The sequence below is a fragment of the Xyrauchen texanus genome, chromosome 22 (assembly GCF_025860055.1).
Source record: "Xyrauchen texanus isolate HMW12.3.18 chromosome 22, RBS_HiC_50CHRs, whole genome shotgun sequence".
Taxonomy (NCBI): domain Eukaryota; kingdom Metazoa; phylum Chordata; class Actinopteri; order Cypriniformes; family Catostomidae; genus Xyrauchen; species Xyrauchen texanus.
In genome coordinates, this window is record NC_068297.1 from 29960554 (window position 1) to 29976227 (window position 15674).

Sequence of the window (15674 nt, forward strand, 5' to 3'; positions counted from 1 at the left end):
TCCCCATTGCCCTACATGTTGTACTCAATAGTTTTAATTTACTAACACTTCAAATCTTAAGTCTATGGATTTTTAAGAAAATTAGTTCAAGGAACTTTTTTTTTTTTTTTTTTTAGTAATGAGCCCAAAACTTGACATTTCAAGTAATATTTAATTAAGAAAACTTGATTTTTTCCAGTAATGACAATATTAGGGTTTACAGTCTTTGGTACTGGACAGTTAAAATAAATCACACAGTCGATAAAGGCATATTACAATCCTAAAATAGTATTGTCATATTATTAGTATTATTTTTAGGTATGTTCTAGAGGGGCAATTTAATATATTTGTATTCATAATAGGTGTTATTGAGATATTGGGAACTATGTTTTCTAAAAGATGTAGTTTTGTTTTGCATGTTTATGTTAGAATTTCATATGATCCTTCAGGATTGGTTCAAAATTAGGCCTATATTAGAAATTCCAATAGTAATCCTGTACACATTACTTGAGGATTTTTGACTGAGTTTATTGAAAATGAAAGACATTTTTCCAATTCTATAGGCAAATTTCCCTATTTAATTAGACTATCAGCACTGTTTTTGCACACAGTCTGTCGATAATTTATTCATAAGAAAATCATTAGAGAGACTTCTGTCACAAAAACACATGTATTTTTTTTTTTTGACACACTGGATAGCGATAAAGCAGCCACTCGAACAAGTGCCAACTCCCAAAACACTGTCAATAACACCCACAAGCTGTGCCCTTGAACTAAATTGCAAATAATTGGATGTTTAGGTCCATCTAGTGGCTCATCTTCGAAAATAGGCCAGGTAAACCAGTCACTAGTCAAACCAGACCGAATATCATGTTTAAAATACGTTATTGTGAATGTAAGCGGGTTTCGGGGCTGTAGACACGCATTTAAAACAACATTTCATTTGATACAGATAACCACGTTAAGGTTTAAAAACATTTTAATTAAAAACTACATTTCCCAGCATCCTTCACTGTGAAGCCCCGACAAAGTGTCGTAAATCACCCGCTCTGCTTTACGGCAGAAAATAGGCCAGTGTGGAGAGTAATGGCAGGAACAGACACGAGATAGTGCTCGGACTTTACATTATTCCAACATTTATCAGGTACCGGCAGCCGAACGGACGCCTGTATTTGTCCTCGTTCGCTGTGAGAGTCTGATTCCGACCTCGATTTCCTGTCATTATATTAACTGTATGCAGTGGAATGGCTGAAGTGCCGACTGGGCCTAACGCACTGCCTTCATCCCCGAGCGACATCACAGCACTGCCCGTGGACGGGTGCACCTTACTGGGGAACGATGAGGGACTGGAAATCTTCATCCCCGGCCCGGGACCACACCAGCACACCGGCGATCATAAAGCGATTGTCAAATCCAACCAGAACAACGTACACCCTAATGCGTTAGGCGCTCAGTTCCACTCAGCCCAGCTGAACGGGGTCCAGTGCAACCACGCTCACCTCCAGAACCACGTCCAGCACTGGACGTCCGACTGTCAAAGCGGCGCTTCTGATCATCACCCGTACAGCATCGGCGAAACACATGTCGATCACACGGAAAACAACAATTTAATCAGAAATAAACGTTGTAATGATATATCGCAGAGCCAGTCGTCGCCGAACAACGGGATACACTGCACTGATAGAATGGCGATCACGGAGAGCATCTCTTGTCAACTGGAGAATGATGTGAGGAGCAGGACTGGTAAGGTGGATAAGGTTCGAGCAGCAGAGGAATCAGGCCCGGGCCCGCATGGCGCTCGAGTAGAGCAGCAGGCGGCGGCGGATGACAGCGCTCTGGTGGCGGAGATGTCGAGACTCGCGCTAGAGGAGCATGACGAGTCCATCCGATACGTGAGATACGAGTCTGAGCTCCAAATGCCCGATATTATCCGACTCATAACGAAAGACTTGTCTGAGCCCTACTCCATATACACGTATAGGTACTTTATTCACAACTGGCCTCAGCTCTGCTTTCTGGTATGTGTCTTATTTCGTTTTTTCCCTTCAAAATGATCTCTTTCTTTATGTTCTATATAAATGGGTAACATTGTCTATTATGATAAAGTATCAGATCATAATACCATCATACTGGTTGATTACCATGTATAATATACCTTGGTATTTTCATGTTACTCCAAGGTACAATGACATGACACATGTCGAAAAGTCATGCTAATGAAAATCATGATATTACTATGGCGTATGCCGAAAACATGATATGACCATGTTACTATGTCAAGAAAATCATGTTAGCATGTCCAAAAACATTGTAATGCCATGATTCTTGTTTACTAGTATTTGTGCAGAGTTTTTGCTGAAATTGTTTAGTTAAGCCACTATATGCCTTCGTGAAAATGTGCCATTGTTTTACCATTATAACACTTAAAAAGATAGTTCAACCACAAATTGAAATTCTGTCATGATTTGCTCACCCTCATGCCATCCCAGATGTATGACTTCTGCTGAACACAAGCAAAGATTTTAGAAGAATATTTCAGCTGTGTATGTACATATAATGCAAGTGAATGGTGACCAATATTTTGGAGCTCTAAAAAAGGCACGTAAAGGCAGTTTAACAGTAATCCAGGCTCCAGTGGTTTAATCCATATCTTCTGAAGCGATGCAATTGGTTCAAAATATTAAAAAAATGTCACTGTTCGTTTTACCATGGCAGTTTCTGGGCAGGATCATGATTTCTAGCTCGATTACACATCCTGATGGCACTAGGAAGTGTGATCGAGCTTGAAATCATGATCGCCAAAGAAAATAGAAGATGTCAAGATTTATAGTGATAAAGGAGTTATATTTTGGTCTGTTCTCACCAAAAAATTTATTTGATTACATCAGAAGACATGGATTTAAGCACTGGAGTCAAATGGATTAATTTTATGGTGCCTTTATGTGCATTGTATGGACCTTCATAGCTGAAATATTCTTCTAAAAATCTTTGTTTGTGTTCAGCAGAAGAAACTCATACACATCTGGGATGGCATGAGGATGAACTATTTTCCATGTTATATATCAAAGTACCATTGTGTTACCTTCTGGTACCATCACAGTACCATGACATGACTTTTTTTATATGGGTTATTATTAGTATAGTAATGGCAAGTGTTGTTATAGTTTCAAACATACTGATCAGACCATGGTTTATAAGGAGCCATCTATGATATGGTTTTAGTACAACTGCCACCTATTAAGCTAATGTTACTGTAGATAAATTGTATGTGGTCAATTTTCACAAGATTTGTCTTTATTAACACACATTCAGGCTGGTGTATTTTTCACAAATTAAGCCTAATTATAGAGAGTTGAGGTATTTCATTTTCTTCATGCTTTACAAGCTACAAGATGAGCTAATTCCAGGGTTTCTTGATGACTCTTATTTCTAATGTGTCACAGGCGATGGTTGAGAAGGACTGTGTTGGTGCCATTGTATGTAAGCTAGACATGCATAAGAAGATGTTCCGTCGCGGATACATCGCTATGCTCGCGGTGGACTCCAAATTTCGCAGGAAAGGCATTGGTAAGGGCCGTATCTGACTGCTAATACGGTAGCCCTCATCTGAGAATGGCAACAGTCAGTGATCTTTTTATAGGTCGCACGTCTGCTTCAGTGTCCGTTCATAGGTGCAACTGCCATTGAAGGCTGTAAACTGCTATGCAGGTTTGCTATTCAGTCTCAAAGAAACTCAAAGGTGCATTATGTACCACACTGACTAGATATATTACTGTAAATGTTTTCTGGATGATTAAAAGCTTTAATTTTGCTTTGGTAGGCACCAACCTTGTGAAAAAGGCCATCTTTGCCATGGTGGAGGGGGATTGTGATGAGGTGAGAGATTAATCTAGCAAAAACTTCATGCTATGGGTATGTTCAGAATGGAACACTAATTTACCACCTACTGCATACTAAACAAGGTCTGCATGGACATTGTTTTGAATCCCCAAATCTGTCTGGTAAATTACACCATGTAACATTTTTATTTTTCATTAAAGGAATAGTTCAGCCAAAAATGAAAATAAACTAATTTACTCACCCTCATGCCATCCCGGATGTGTATGTCTTTCTTCTGTAGAACACAAAATTAAGAATTTTGATGAATATCTTAGCTCTGAAGGTCCATCCAATGAAAGTGAATGGTGACCAGAATTTAGAAGGTATAAAATTGACAAAGGCAGCATAAAAGTAATCCATAAGACTCCAGTGGTTTAATCCATGTCTTCAGGAGCGATACGAAAGGTGTGTGAGGGGAAACAGGTCAATATTTAAGTCTTTTTTAAATAATTTTTTTTTAACTTTAAATCTCCACCTTTGACTAGGAGTTCGACCAGTTGGTACAGTAAAAAAGGATTTAAATATTGATCTGTTTCTCACCCACGTTTTTATATCACTTTAGAAGATATGGCTTTAACCACTGGAGTCTCATGGATTACTATTATGATGCATTTATGTCCTTTTTGGACCTTCTGAGTTTTGAATACCATTCACTTGCATTGTATGGAACTACAGATCTGAGATATTCTTCTAAAAAACTTTGTGTTCAGCAGAAGAAAGTAAGTCTGGGATGACATGAGGGTGAGTAAATTATGAGAGAATATTCATTTTTTGGTGAACCCATTTTTGGGTGAACTATCCCTTTAACTGCTTAAGTTATTCATAAAGTGTTTTGGGTCCTATCATGCTATGGCTGGGTCTCAGACATATGGTAAATACTTAATGCACTTTATTTTTTTATTTTTATTTTTTTCCCCACACAGTTTCACTTCATTTGATGTTTACATCAGTGAGAGCTGTCAGTTTATTTAAAAAAGAAATGCTAATTACAGTATGATTGTTAGTACAATTTAACATTTACCTGTAATTCAAATATGTTTAAAAATGTTCTAACTGTCCTGTGAACATTTTAAATGCAAAAATGTTTTTTTTTTTTTTTTTTTGCTAATGTTGTAGGCCATCAGGGTATTCTATGCAGTTGTCTTCAAATTTTAAATATATGCATGTTATAATTTCTTCCATCCGTAACAAAGGGTTCGTTTTTTTTATTTGTTATAATCCTTTATGTACCTTAGTGTTTTTAGCCAGCGGCACACTAGCAGATTTAAAAACAACTCTATTTTGGCCAAGGGTGTTTGCTTTGCTGAGATCTCGCTCACTTGCGATACAAAATGGTGGAGTGACAGACATAACAAATCACCGCAGCTCTCTCCCTTTATTTCTGTTATGTGGAGCTTGCCAAAATAACAACAGGAGTACTGCATGAGCATAAACTATTGTAAAAGAGTGATTTAGGAAGCGATTCATATACCCTGTCTACACCGAGAGCGAGCGTCATGTCAAAAGTATTAGAACCCCATTATAATCAGTGATGCTATCTACACTGGAAGCAGGTGTCCTGTTCCATTTTGTGCTGCATGTGCTGGTGCTATGAGATGGTTTAGAATGTTCGTGTCATGTGTCCAGTGTAGACAGCCTCAAGCCTCAGCGTTGCATTAACGGACGTGCCCGAAGTAGACAGTGTTAGAGTAACTTTACATTGTGAAAGTGCATGATTGTGAATTTATCCCCTTGAGACTTACCGTAGAAGGTGTATGTCCATATGCAGATTTCAGGGAGTGAAGCAATTTCCTTCAATAAAAATAGGATGTTGTTGTTCTGCTTTATGATAATCATTAGTCATTTTAATGTAGGAGAAAAACGATTTGACAGAATCACTTTGGATTACAATCAGCGTTTGTGAGGAACTACAGATTTAAGAAAGTCATACACATCTGGGATGGCATTTAAGTGTGAGTAAATGATTAGAGAATTGTCATTTTTGGGCAGACTTTTCCTTTCCCACTGACGGTACTAAAGCCAGTTTTAGGTACTTTTCCCCGGAACTAGTGCTTTTTTTCACACCGAAGGAACTATAGTTCCTCAAAGCCGTTTTAGGGGACATTTTTAGCTCCTACTCCAGGGTAGATACTTGTGGAACTGTGGGAAGTGCTGCAGCAGCCTGTGATTGGTCAAAAACCTGCATTGAGAAAGGAGAGTAGCTCCACGACCACCATAGTAAACAATCTTGCTGCTAGTTTACATGAGTGAAGTATTGCTTGCCTGTTACTGTGTGGGCACCAAGATGCCTTCTAATTCAATTAGTATTTCAGTACAATAATTTATGCTGAGTCATAAAAGCCTTTATTGTAAAAGATTGTGTTGATAAATGGGTTTATAGTGGATTTTCAACATGTTGTTCACTGAGTTCATCGTGTGCTGCGTGGTTAAAGAGCGCTTTTACCGCCTCGTCTGTCCTCTCTCTCCTGCTGCAGCATGGAGCAACGCATTCACGCCTCATGAGCCCAGTTTAACCTGTAACCTGAAGACACAAGCTGCCTCTGAAAACTGATAAATGCTGCCTTCGGGGGCTATATAAGGATAGATGAATATAGGATGAAATAAGGTGCTTTTTAAGCTGTTCATATAAATCCATTCATCCAAAAACACTGGTGTTTAAACCATAAATTGATAAGGCAGCTGCCTACGTTTTCCGATGCAGCCACAGTTTCCATCGGCGGTGTTGATTTTTGTTGTTGTTGCTATTGAAACGCGTGTGCAAATAACCTCCGAATACAAATAGTCGATACTAGATGACATCACTATGGTGGATGTGCGAATGCAACATAAAATTCTCCTCAGGTGTTCTGTGTCTCGTAAGAGTTCTCATCTAGAAATTTACTAAGGGAAAAGTACCAGAACTGTTGGTGGGGAAAGGGCCTGTTTTTTTGAAACCATGCTTGTGTAGCTTTGGCTGTATGCTTGGGATCATTGTCTTGCTTTGTCCGTTCATAGATGCAACTGCCATTGAAGGCTGTAAACTGCTATGCAGGTTTGCTATTCTGTCTCAAAGAAACTCAAAGGTGCATTATGTACAGCATACTTCAGAGTCTCCCACATTCCTTCTTGAAACTCTATGCAAGATTTCATATGGGTTTTTCTATTTTTTTCAATAGTGGCTTACTCTTTGCCACTCTCCCATAAAGCTGTAACTGATAAAGAACCCGGACAACAGTTGTTGTATGCACAGTGTCTTCCATCTCAACCAATGAAGCTTGTCCTTCAGAGTAGTCATATGTCTCTTGTTGGCCTCCCTCACTAGTCCTAGCTCTAGGCTGATTTACTGCTGTGCCATACTTTTTCAATTTCTTAATTATTGACTTCACAGTACTCCGAGGGATATTCAGGGACTTTTTCTTTTATCCTTCCCCACATTTACGTTTATCCAGAACAGTTTTGAGGATTTGCTTGGAGTGTTTTTTGTCTTCATGGTGTTGTTTTTCCCAAGATACTGATACAGACATGGGTATCTATACTAAAATCACTTGAAACACCTTGACTGTGCAGAAGTGATCTCCATTTAATTAACTGAGCAAATTTTAAAACCATTTGGTTGCACAGTGATGATTTGGTGAATGAGAAATGCGAATGAGTCCTTTTTCCCTTTGCTGGAACCATTAACTAAGATCTGAGTCCCGACTCGCAAGTTATTAATGACTTCCTGCTCAGAGATGCTAATGCATGCTTCGTTTCCCTCCACTTGGCCGGCAATTATGTAATGAAGCTCACCCCTGCAGATCACTGGAGAAATTGGCTAGTGTGACACTGGCTTTACTCAGTGACTGCTAGATGCTTGTTGATTTGCTGTTTACTAGTGTTTAAACTCAATACATTTTTTACTTAATACATTTAAAACTAATGATTAGATTTATCAAAACGTGCAAAAGTAATCAGATGAGATTACCTAAAAAGTGTAGTATAAAAAATTACATAACTAATTACAATTTTAATAGTGTAATTTGTAATCATTACTAGATTACATCTAAAAAGTAATCTACCCAACACTGCTCTTTGTGCTATGCAGGAATTTACCTTCCATTTCCAAAGTGACAAATCAAACCAGAATACACAAAGCTGTTTTATTTTCATTTTTATGTATGTATTTATTACAGTATTTCAACTCGTTACTTGATTGCACTGTAATTATTATTATTTTTTTTAACAAAATTGATTTAGAAGTGAAAAATTACTTTATTTCTAAGAAAAATTCTGGATGCCCCTCACTGAATTAAATGCAACGTGATGAGGTCATATGACACAATCTAATATACTGTATATCGCAGCATAATGGCAACTGTTTCACTTACAAGTAAAAAAAAATAAAGCATTATGCAGTGAATACTGCGCAGTATTTAGTAAATAATTAGCAAATATTCCATTCCTAACATGGGTAAATACTTCTTAGAATCTAGTATAAAATGTGCACTTTGCAAATCATGTCTCTGTATGCTTTGTTTTCATCTTCAGGTGGTGCTTGAGACGGAGATCACCAACAAATCAGCCCTGAAACTCTATGAGAACCTGGGCTTTGTCAGGGACAAGCGGCTGTTTAGATATTATTTAAATGGAGTGGACGCACTTCGGCTCAAACTTTGGCTTCGCTAAATGAAACCAATGGGTTCTTCAACACTTTCTCCATCCCTTTGGCCTCTTCCTCTGCCCCAAGCCTCTTTTGGCTCCGATAATGACTTCAATAGAAAGATGCTTGACCTCAGCTGAGCCACAAAGAGGAAGCTCTGAGGGAAAATTTAAAAAATCATAATAAAGTGTTTTATGAACTTTGGGGCAAAATACAGAGAGGTTATTGCAAAAAAGAAAGAAAATATATGAAGTCGGATACTACTATTACATTGACACTGAAGAGGACAGGATGGTGGCTTGGGAACTCAGGTGTCAATAGCCCGACTGAAGACCACCGTGTATTTGGGACGGGCTAGGCAGAATGGGTTGATGGCATCTGCGAAATTATTTGAGCCGAAAGCAAACAATGCACCACATCTGTTGTTACATTTTTTTTTTATGAACAATCACAAATCGAGGAATGAAAATGTGTGTTCAGACCAACTCAAAACTCAAATCAATCTTTTTTTTTTCTCTTCTGCTTCTAAAAGAGGGTGCACAGGAGCACTGCAGGTTGTTATCGTGTTGGAGCCTGCTGCTTTGTGTTGTTTTTGTGCATAGGGGGGTCTGCGGTTTATTGAATGTGTTTATTTTATGTTTTGAAAAACACTGAGCAGAGCACTGTCTGCTTTAAAAGTTCGAAAGGAAATGACAAATTAGTGTTCTAACATGTCCTTGACATGTTAACAATGTGGACAGCATCTCTGTAATTTTAACTCAGTCGTATTAGCCCGCTCACAATATGCCATATTGGTTTATGTGGATTGTGATTCTTTTGTGTTTGGGGCAGTTGTTGGATTCCATTTTATGCTACATACAAATCTTGTCATCTCACCATCTTGTCATCTTGTCCGAGGGTATTTAGTGCACCGAGACGAATGAAAATTTATTATTAAGTGCCCCCCCCCGCCCGCCCCCTATTTTTTTTTTATAATTTTTTTTAAACCACAGCCTTTATTACAATTCAACTTGGATGATCTCTTTTGATTTGATTGAATTTATAGGAATAGTTCACCCAAAAATGAAAATTCTCATTTAACCTCTTGCCATCCCAAATGTGTGACTTTCTCTTTTCTGACGTCTCAGCTCTACACTATGAAAGTGAATTGTGTCTAGAACTTTGGAGTGCCAAAAAGCACAAGAAGTCATCATAAAAGTAACCCATACGACTCAGGTGGTTAAGTCCATATCTTCAGAAGTGATATAATAGGTGTGGGTGAGAAATACATCAATATTTAAGACTTTTTTAGAATAAATCTCAACCTTTGACCAGACCCGACCATTAGGTGGTGATATGTATGAAGAATGTAAATCACCAAAACAAGAAATATGAAATGGAAAGTGGAGATTTATAGTAAAAAAGGACTGAAATATTAATCTGTTTCTCAATCTTACCTATCATATCCCTTCAGAAGACATGGATTTAACCACTGCAGTCGTATGGATTACTTTTATATTTCTTTTTTGTGCTTTTGGGAGCTTCAAATTTCTGGTCACAATTCTCTTGCATTGTATGGATTTACAGAGCAGAGTTTTTTTTTTTTCTAAAAATCTTAATTTGTCTTTTGGAGAAGAAAGTAAGTCATACACCTCTGGGATGGCATGAGGGTTAGTAAATGATGAGAGAATTTTCTTTTTTTGTGTGAACCATCCCTTTAATGAATGACCACAAGGATCTGGAACCATTATGAATATGAGACAGCGATTAGATTACCATTTCTATTATTAATACTGATCACCTCTGTCACATGTTTAGTTATTCAGATATGCTAAACCAGGACAAAGGAACCTCAAACAGATGCACTTCTTATTTTTGCACTGATTAAATAGTGAGTTTGTGCTCAGTAAAATTCCCTTGTCTGCCACTGCCTTAGTTAAACATTAGAGGGCAGCATACAGAACTCACCAGCTCAGTTCCATTGAACTCGTGGACAGTAACTTTGAATTTTGAAGTCATGAAGCAGATTGATCATTTGCAAGACTGCATTAAGGTGTTTTAAATCGTGTGTAAGGGAGTTTTTTGTTTTTATCGGATTGTGTTTAACAGTGTGATGTGGCAATTTGTACAATCACCCACAGTGTAAAGTATGTAAGTGTTCCGAAATTTGTGTTCGTATTTTCATTGCCAATGGGGTAGGCATCTTATTTGATTTTATGCAAATGAAAACGAGGCTGTTAAAAGTAGAAGTGCAGTCTCTGTGGTAGTTTGTACCATACCTTGTCAAACATCATTTGATGTTGAATATCCGTCGACAAAAATTCGACAATGCTTCTGGTTATTACAAATGACCTTACGGCCTACTGAATGGACTGTACATCTATTCCTCACAGCATTAATTTAATTTGCATAAAATTTAAATAGAAAAAAAAAAACAAGGCTGTGAGTTCAATTGCATTGTTTTCCTGTCATGATGGTGTCTACCCTGACAAAGGTCTGTAGACCCTGTCTTTGCTTCTGCTGCTGGCTCATGAGTTCTTCTTTGGGTTTGGGGGGAGCTTATTTTTTCAGGTTTTGAGTGGGAAACGAGATTTTTGATTTGCAAAATGTACATATGGAGGCTTGATTTTTTTGACCATCATTTGCAATTGTTCCCCATAGAGATGCTGCGCTCCATTGATAAGAAGACTATTGCTATTTAAATTTGCGCTTAAATACACTGATATTACTGATGGAGTGAAAAAAAGGAATTGATGCATCTATGTTTGTTTGCTGTTTTGTTTGACTTATTTTGCCCCATGTTACATTGCGGAATTATAGCAAGCCCAAAATACTTTCCAGAAACGTAGTCCCATTAACATTAGGGCTCAGGTGTTTCATTTCTCGTCAGTTCCCCTTTCACTCGACAAGGGCTCCTTTCAAGCACCCAGTGGTTAAAAACCACAGTTTACTTCAAAGCCAACTTGTTTTCACAAGGAATTGTTTCTTTGAAAGCTTTTAATTTGTGGACTTAGATGTTGAAATGGAGACCTGAGAGTCTTTTTAATATGTTTTTGCTTTAAAACACCATTTGAACATTCAGCTCTTGAGCGTGCAGATGTAAGCTCATCCTGACCTTAAGGGGGTAGTTCATTAAAAAATGAAAAGATAATTATACAATGACAAATTTGTCATTTTTGGGTGAGCTGACCCTTTAGTTAAATTTAAAGCCCCTTACAAAAAGCCAGCCTAGACAGACAATAATAATAATAATTGTTTTGGCTACCAATCATTTGCCATCCTTTGCTATTTTCATATGAAATTAATACTTGTGTAAAATTGTGGTTGGTAAAGGCCCTGGTAATGTTATTTTGCACTGCCTTTTTTGACTTTGTGGTTTATTACTGTAAGCAGTACATCAAAGGTTATGGCCATGAACAACTTTAGACTGAACAGCTGGCAGGTTCTAGCTGGGCAAGATCACGTATTTAGCGGACATGGACACTTTTGAATCTGCATTTGTGGCTAATTCTAACCATCGTAAACGGTGGAATTGATGTTGTAGTTAGTGTTGCTCTCTGCTGATTGGATGATGGAGACCTGCACCTCTAACATAGATCCATTGTGTTGGGGTGAAGAGAGACCATTTGCATGTTGACTACATTTTTTTCCACCCTTTTTCCCACTCTCACCCCTGACAAAATGTCTTGCAAGTTTCTTCTTTTCAAGTGAACAACAGACCTGGTTTAAAAATTCTAAATAAATTATTTGATTTTTAAGCAAATGTAGTATTCTTTTTTTTTCAAAAGGAGAGTTTGGAGCTCAAACTTTGTCAACATGAAATCAAAATTGACCCTACTTAAATGCAGGTGTGTTTTGCCAATCATTATTACATATTTCGGGTCTTTAGTATATCACAAATGGATCTACAAAATGCCCAGAGAGTGTAAAAAATGTCAAAGCATTCTCAAGGCAATTAGAAAATAGTAGATTAGAATATATTTGATGTTTTATTTTTCCCTTGTTAAAGAGTCGATGCCACAAATTATAGATTAGGGTTCATTTTTTAACTTGTTGCACAGCACATCAACGTGATATAGTACTCATTTGTATTAATATAGCATTCATTTTATGTTATAAACAAAGCAATAGATATAATGTAATAGTAAACTTGTATAGATATGAAATAATCACAAAAATATTATTTACGATAGCGCAAAATATATTGCAACACTATTACATATCTCTGGTCACTAACAATCCTAAAATGTTTGGTAAGTAAGCAATTTATTATTGTTACACATTTCATAAGAGAACATTTGAGAAATACTAAAGAGGTGTGGGTATAACTGGATGAGGTAAAGGGGATGGAATGAGGTCCAGGTCACTTAAAGACCTATGGTTTGCATTTAAGGGTTAATAAACCTTACTGGTTTTACATTTTAAGAATTTCCTGAAAAACAAAACCGAGATTATTTAACAGAGATGGGTCACTTCTATGAAAATGAATAGGAGAAATTGGAATGCCCAACAGCCAATGTAGAAAGGAGGTCCTGCCTTACAGGTAAAAAGCCATTCACCTTTTGATAGAGACATCGCCTGTGTTTATTAGCTATACAACCTGGAAAATTTCGTTTCTTAGCTTAATTTGAGATAATGAAGCACAATTTATGATACCAGTGTAGTCAGATTTTACTGCTGATTTGAAATATTTTCTCAGAGATGTCTTTTCCCATTCAAGTAGGAGTTGCTCTTGTATGCTGCTTGTTTACATAGAAAAATAGCTGCCTGGGAGTGTTCCAAAGATGGCCGCTTAGTGAACTGACTTGCAAGAAAGACTTTGGTAACATCAATTTAGATTTTTGTTGATTTTCCAGTATCACTCAGAAATGTAATGCTGCCTTTTAAAGGGGTCAAGAAAAGGCTTTTATTGTTAATTATTTTAATATGGTTGCACAAAAAGCAATCATAGTTGTAAGACATGATATTTATTTATTTTATTTATTTTATTTTATTTGACCCTGTATCAGAAACTCTGTTTTGGTGCTGCTTCTCCAATAAGACTTGACAGTAAACACCCCCAGTTATGACTGGCTCTTGACTGACCTGCTCTCTCCTTGCCATCTTACTGCTCGGCCCATTGTACAAAGGAGTTTTTTGCTGATAGGCAGCAGATGCCCTAATCCTAACCAGATGTAGCCTGTAAGGCCGAGTAGCCTACCAGGAAAAATGAATGGCACCTTTCACCCATCACACACTGCTCACCACTACTGAGCAGGGCTACAGAAGTGATGAGGTAAAGTAGGTATTGATGTGTTGTTGTGGAGGCAGTCAGGTGCACATATACCACAGTGTGACATCACAATATGGAGGAAGTAGACAACGAGTCGTTTTGGCTGCTTAGTTTCAACAAATGCTCTTTTTGCAGTGAAGAAGTTTTAAGTTCTGAAACTTACAGTATGTTTTTATAGCAAAATGGCCTCTTATATGTTAAAAGATAAAGGAAAATGTTATTCCTCATGTTATGACCCCTTGTAAATGATATCTTCATTTGTGTCATTGGTGTGATTTATTTGGTATGGGTTCTTTTGAAATTATCTTATTTATTTGTCAGGGACACTACACATTATTCAAACATCTCACTGATGTAAATGTGCCAGATTTAACAAACAAAAAGGCTGTCTCGGCACAGATGAAAAATGTTAAGTCATTTGATAATTCTAGGTTTTCAGTATGGAATTCAAATATTTAGTAAGAAGAAATTAACAATTTGTCATCACAACAGTTCTACAACTGTATTCAGACACCGTCTCTTAATTAGTTGTCTTAGAATACCAGAGACACTTGATTATTCGTGGATGTTAATTTGTGTTCATGATTCTACTCATTTCAATTTGTGTTAAAATTCATTTTTGTTGAAGAGGAGACAGCTGTACTCAAAAACCACCACAATGTTTATTTTAACATAATTACATTAAACTGATTCACATGACACAAGAAAGAAGGTTTTCTATTCCTCAGACTATATACATAGAGACCACATGTTCTGTGGGCAAGGGACATGTGAGCAGGTAGTGCTTTACATGTTCTTACATGTATCTTTTAGGGCTCTTTGGTTTGCATAATAGCTGCCACATCTGAACAGCCTCCAAAAAGTTTGTTTTTTAAACTATTCATATTGATTTGACATCATTGTACCATGTTTCTTGTTCAAACACGATTGCATCGTGTTAAACTGACTTGAATAGGTGACTCTTTGGGTTGACTCAATGTTTTAATTTTGAAAGAACATGTTTCAGTCAAGTAGCTCAACTGGCTGCAGGAAGTAAACAGCTGGGTCTCAGTCGACAGCAGTCATCAAGTGTTTCCATTTGAAGAGATTTACAACTAATTAAATTGCCATTTTATTATTTTGAGTTTAACTGTTTTAATGTTTTAATGGGAGCACTGCAAGGATTATTGGAGTTAATTTCACTTAAGCATAATTTATATAATTAATTTAAATGGTTTCTATGACTTTAGTTTTTGCTTGACCAGATTACCTTCTTTTATAAGTACAATCAATGATTATTGTTGTTTTTTAATTCTGTTTTTTGTCTTTCATTGCTCTATTTTGTCAAAATACACTGAATTACACCAATTAAAAAGGATTTGGTCTGAGCTGAATAAAGCACATTCTACTGTTTGTGTTTTGTGGTGACAAAATGAACTTACTGTGCATAGAAAGAACCAATTAACATCTAAAATGTTGATGTGATTGTGTAAAGCAACACAAATACATTAAAAACTTAAAAACACCTTTATTGTCGTGCATATTAATTTGGACATAATATTTATTTATTGAACCATGTGATTGTGTATTTGTACTCTCAGGGCTTGCCGTACAAAGCGTTACGGAACTTCAGAGAGAAAACAACTTTCGTTCAATAAACACTGTTCCGTCTGTGATTGCTCTGATTTCTAAATATTATTGTAAATAATCCTCATTTTAGTGTACGAATATCGCGGTGTCGAGTCTGGTGTGGGCAGGCAGATAGCTTGTCGCTGGACGAGGTTTGCGGCTAACAATTCGCCCCGCCTGTAGGCCAATATCAAAATAACTATTCGGTTAATTTACATGAATAATGGGTGTCTTCAATCAGACCTAGACTGCATTCTTTTGTCCTTTCTTTTTTTTTTAAAGCTGTTGTCTTTCTGATAAAGTTCAGGCTGTAAAAATGGGGTGTAGTTTGTCACCCGG

General features: G+C 37.1%; 1 protein-coding gene across 1 annotated transcript; it reads left to right on the forward strand.

Annotated features, from left to right (window-relative positions):
* The first annotated feature begins 671 nt into the window (after positions 1–671).
* On the forward strand, positions 672–15206 carry LOC127662194 (N-alpha-acetyltransferase 30-like). The gene is made up of 4 exons (XM_052153285.1): positions 672–1997; positions 3423–3546; positions 3800–3855; positions 8365–15206. The coding sequence occupies exons 1-4, from the start codon at positions 1224–1226 to the stop codon at positions 8500–8502; spliced, it is 1092 nt and encodes a 363-aa protein (XP_052009245.1). The 5' UTR covers positions 672–1223; the 3' UTR covers positions 8503–15206.
* Positions 15207–15674: the final 468 nt, after the last annotated feature.

Coding starts and splice junctions, on each gene's coding strand:
- LOC127662194 (XM_052153285.1), top strand. CDS start 1,224: ATGGCTGAAGTGCCGACTGGGCCTAACGCACTGCCTTCATCCCCGAGC. Junction 3,547..3,799: donor ATTTCGCAGGAAAGGCATTG/GTAAGGGCCGTA, acceptor TTGCTTTGGTAG/GCACCAACCTTGTGAAAAAG. Junction 3,856..8,364: donor TGGAGGGGGATTGTGATGAG/GTGAGAGATTAA, acceptor TTTCATCTTCAG/GTGGTGCTTGAGACGGAGAT.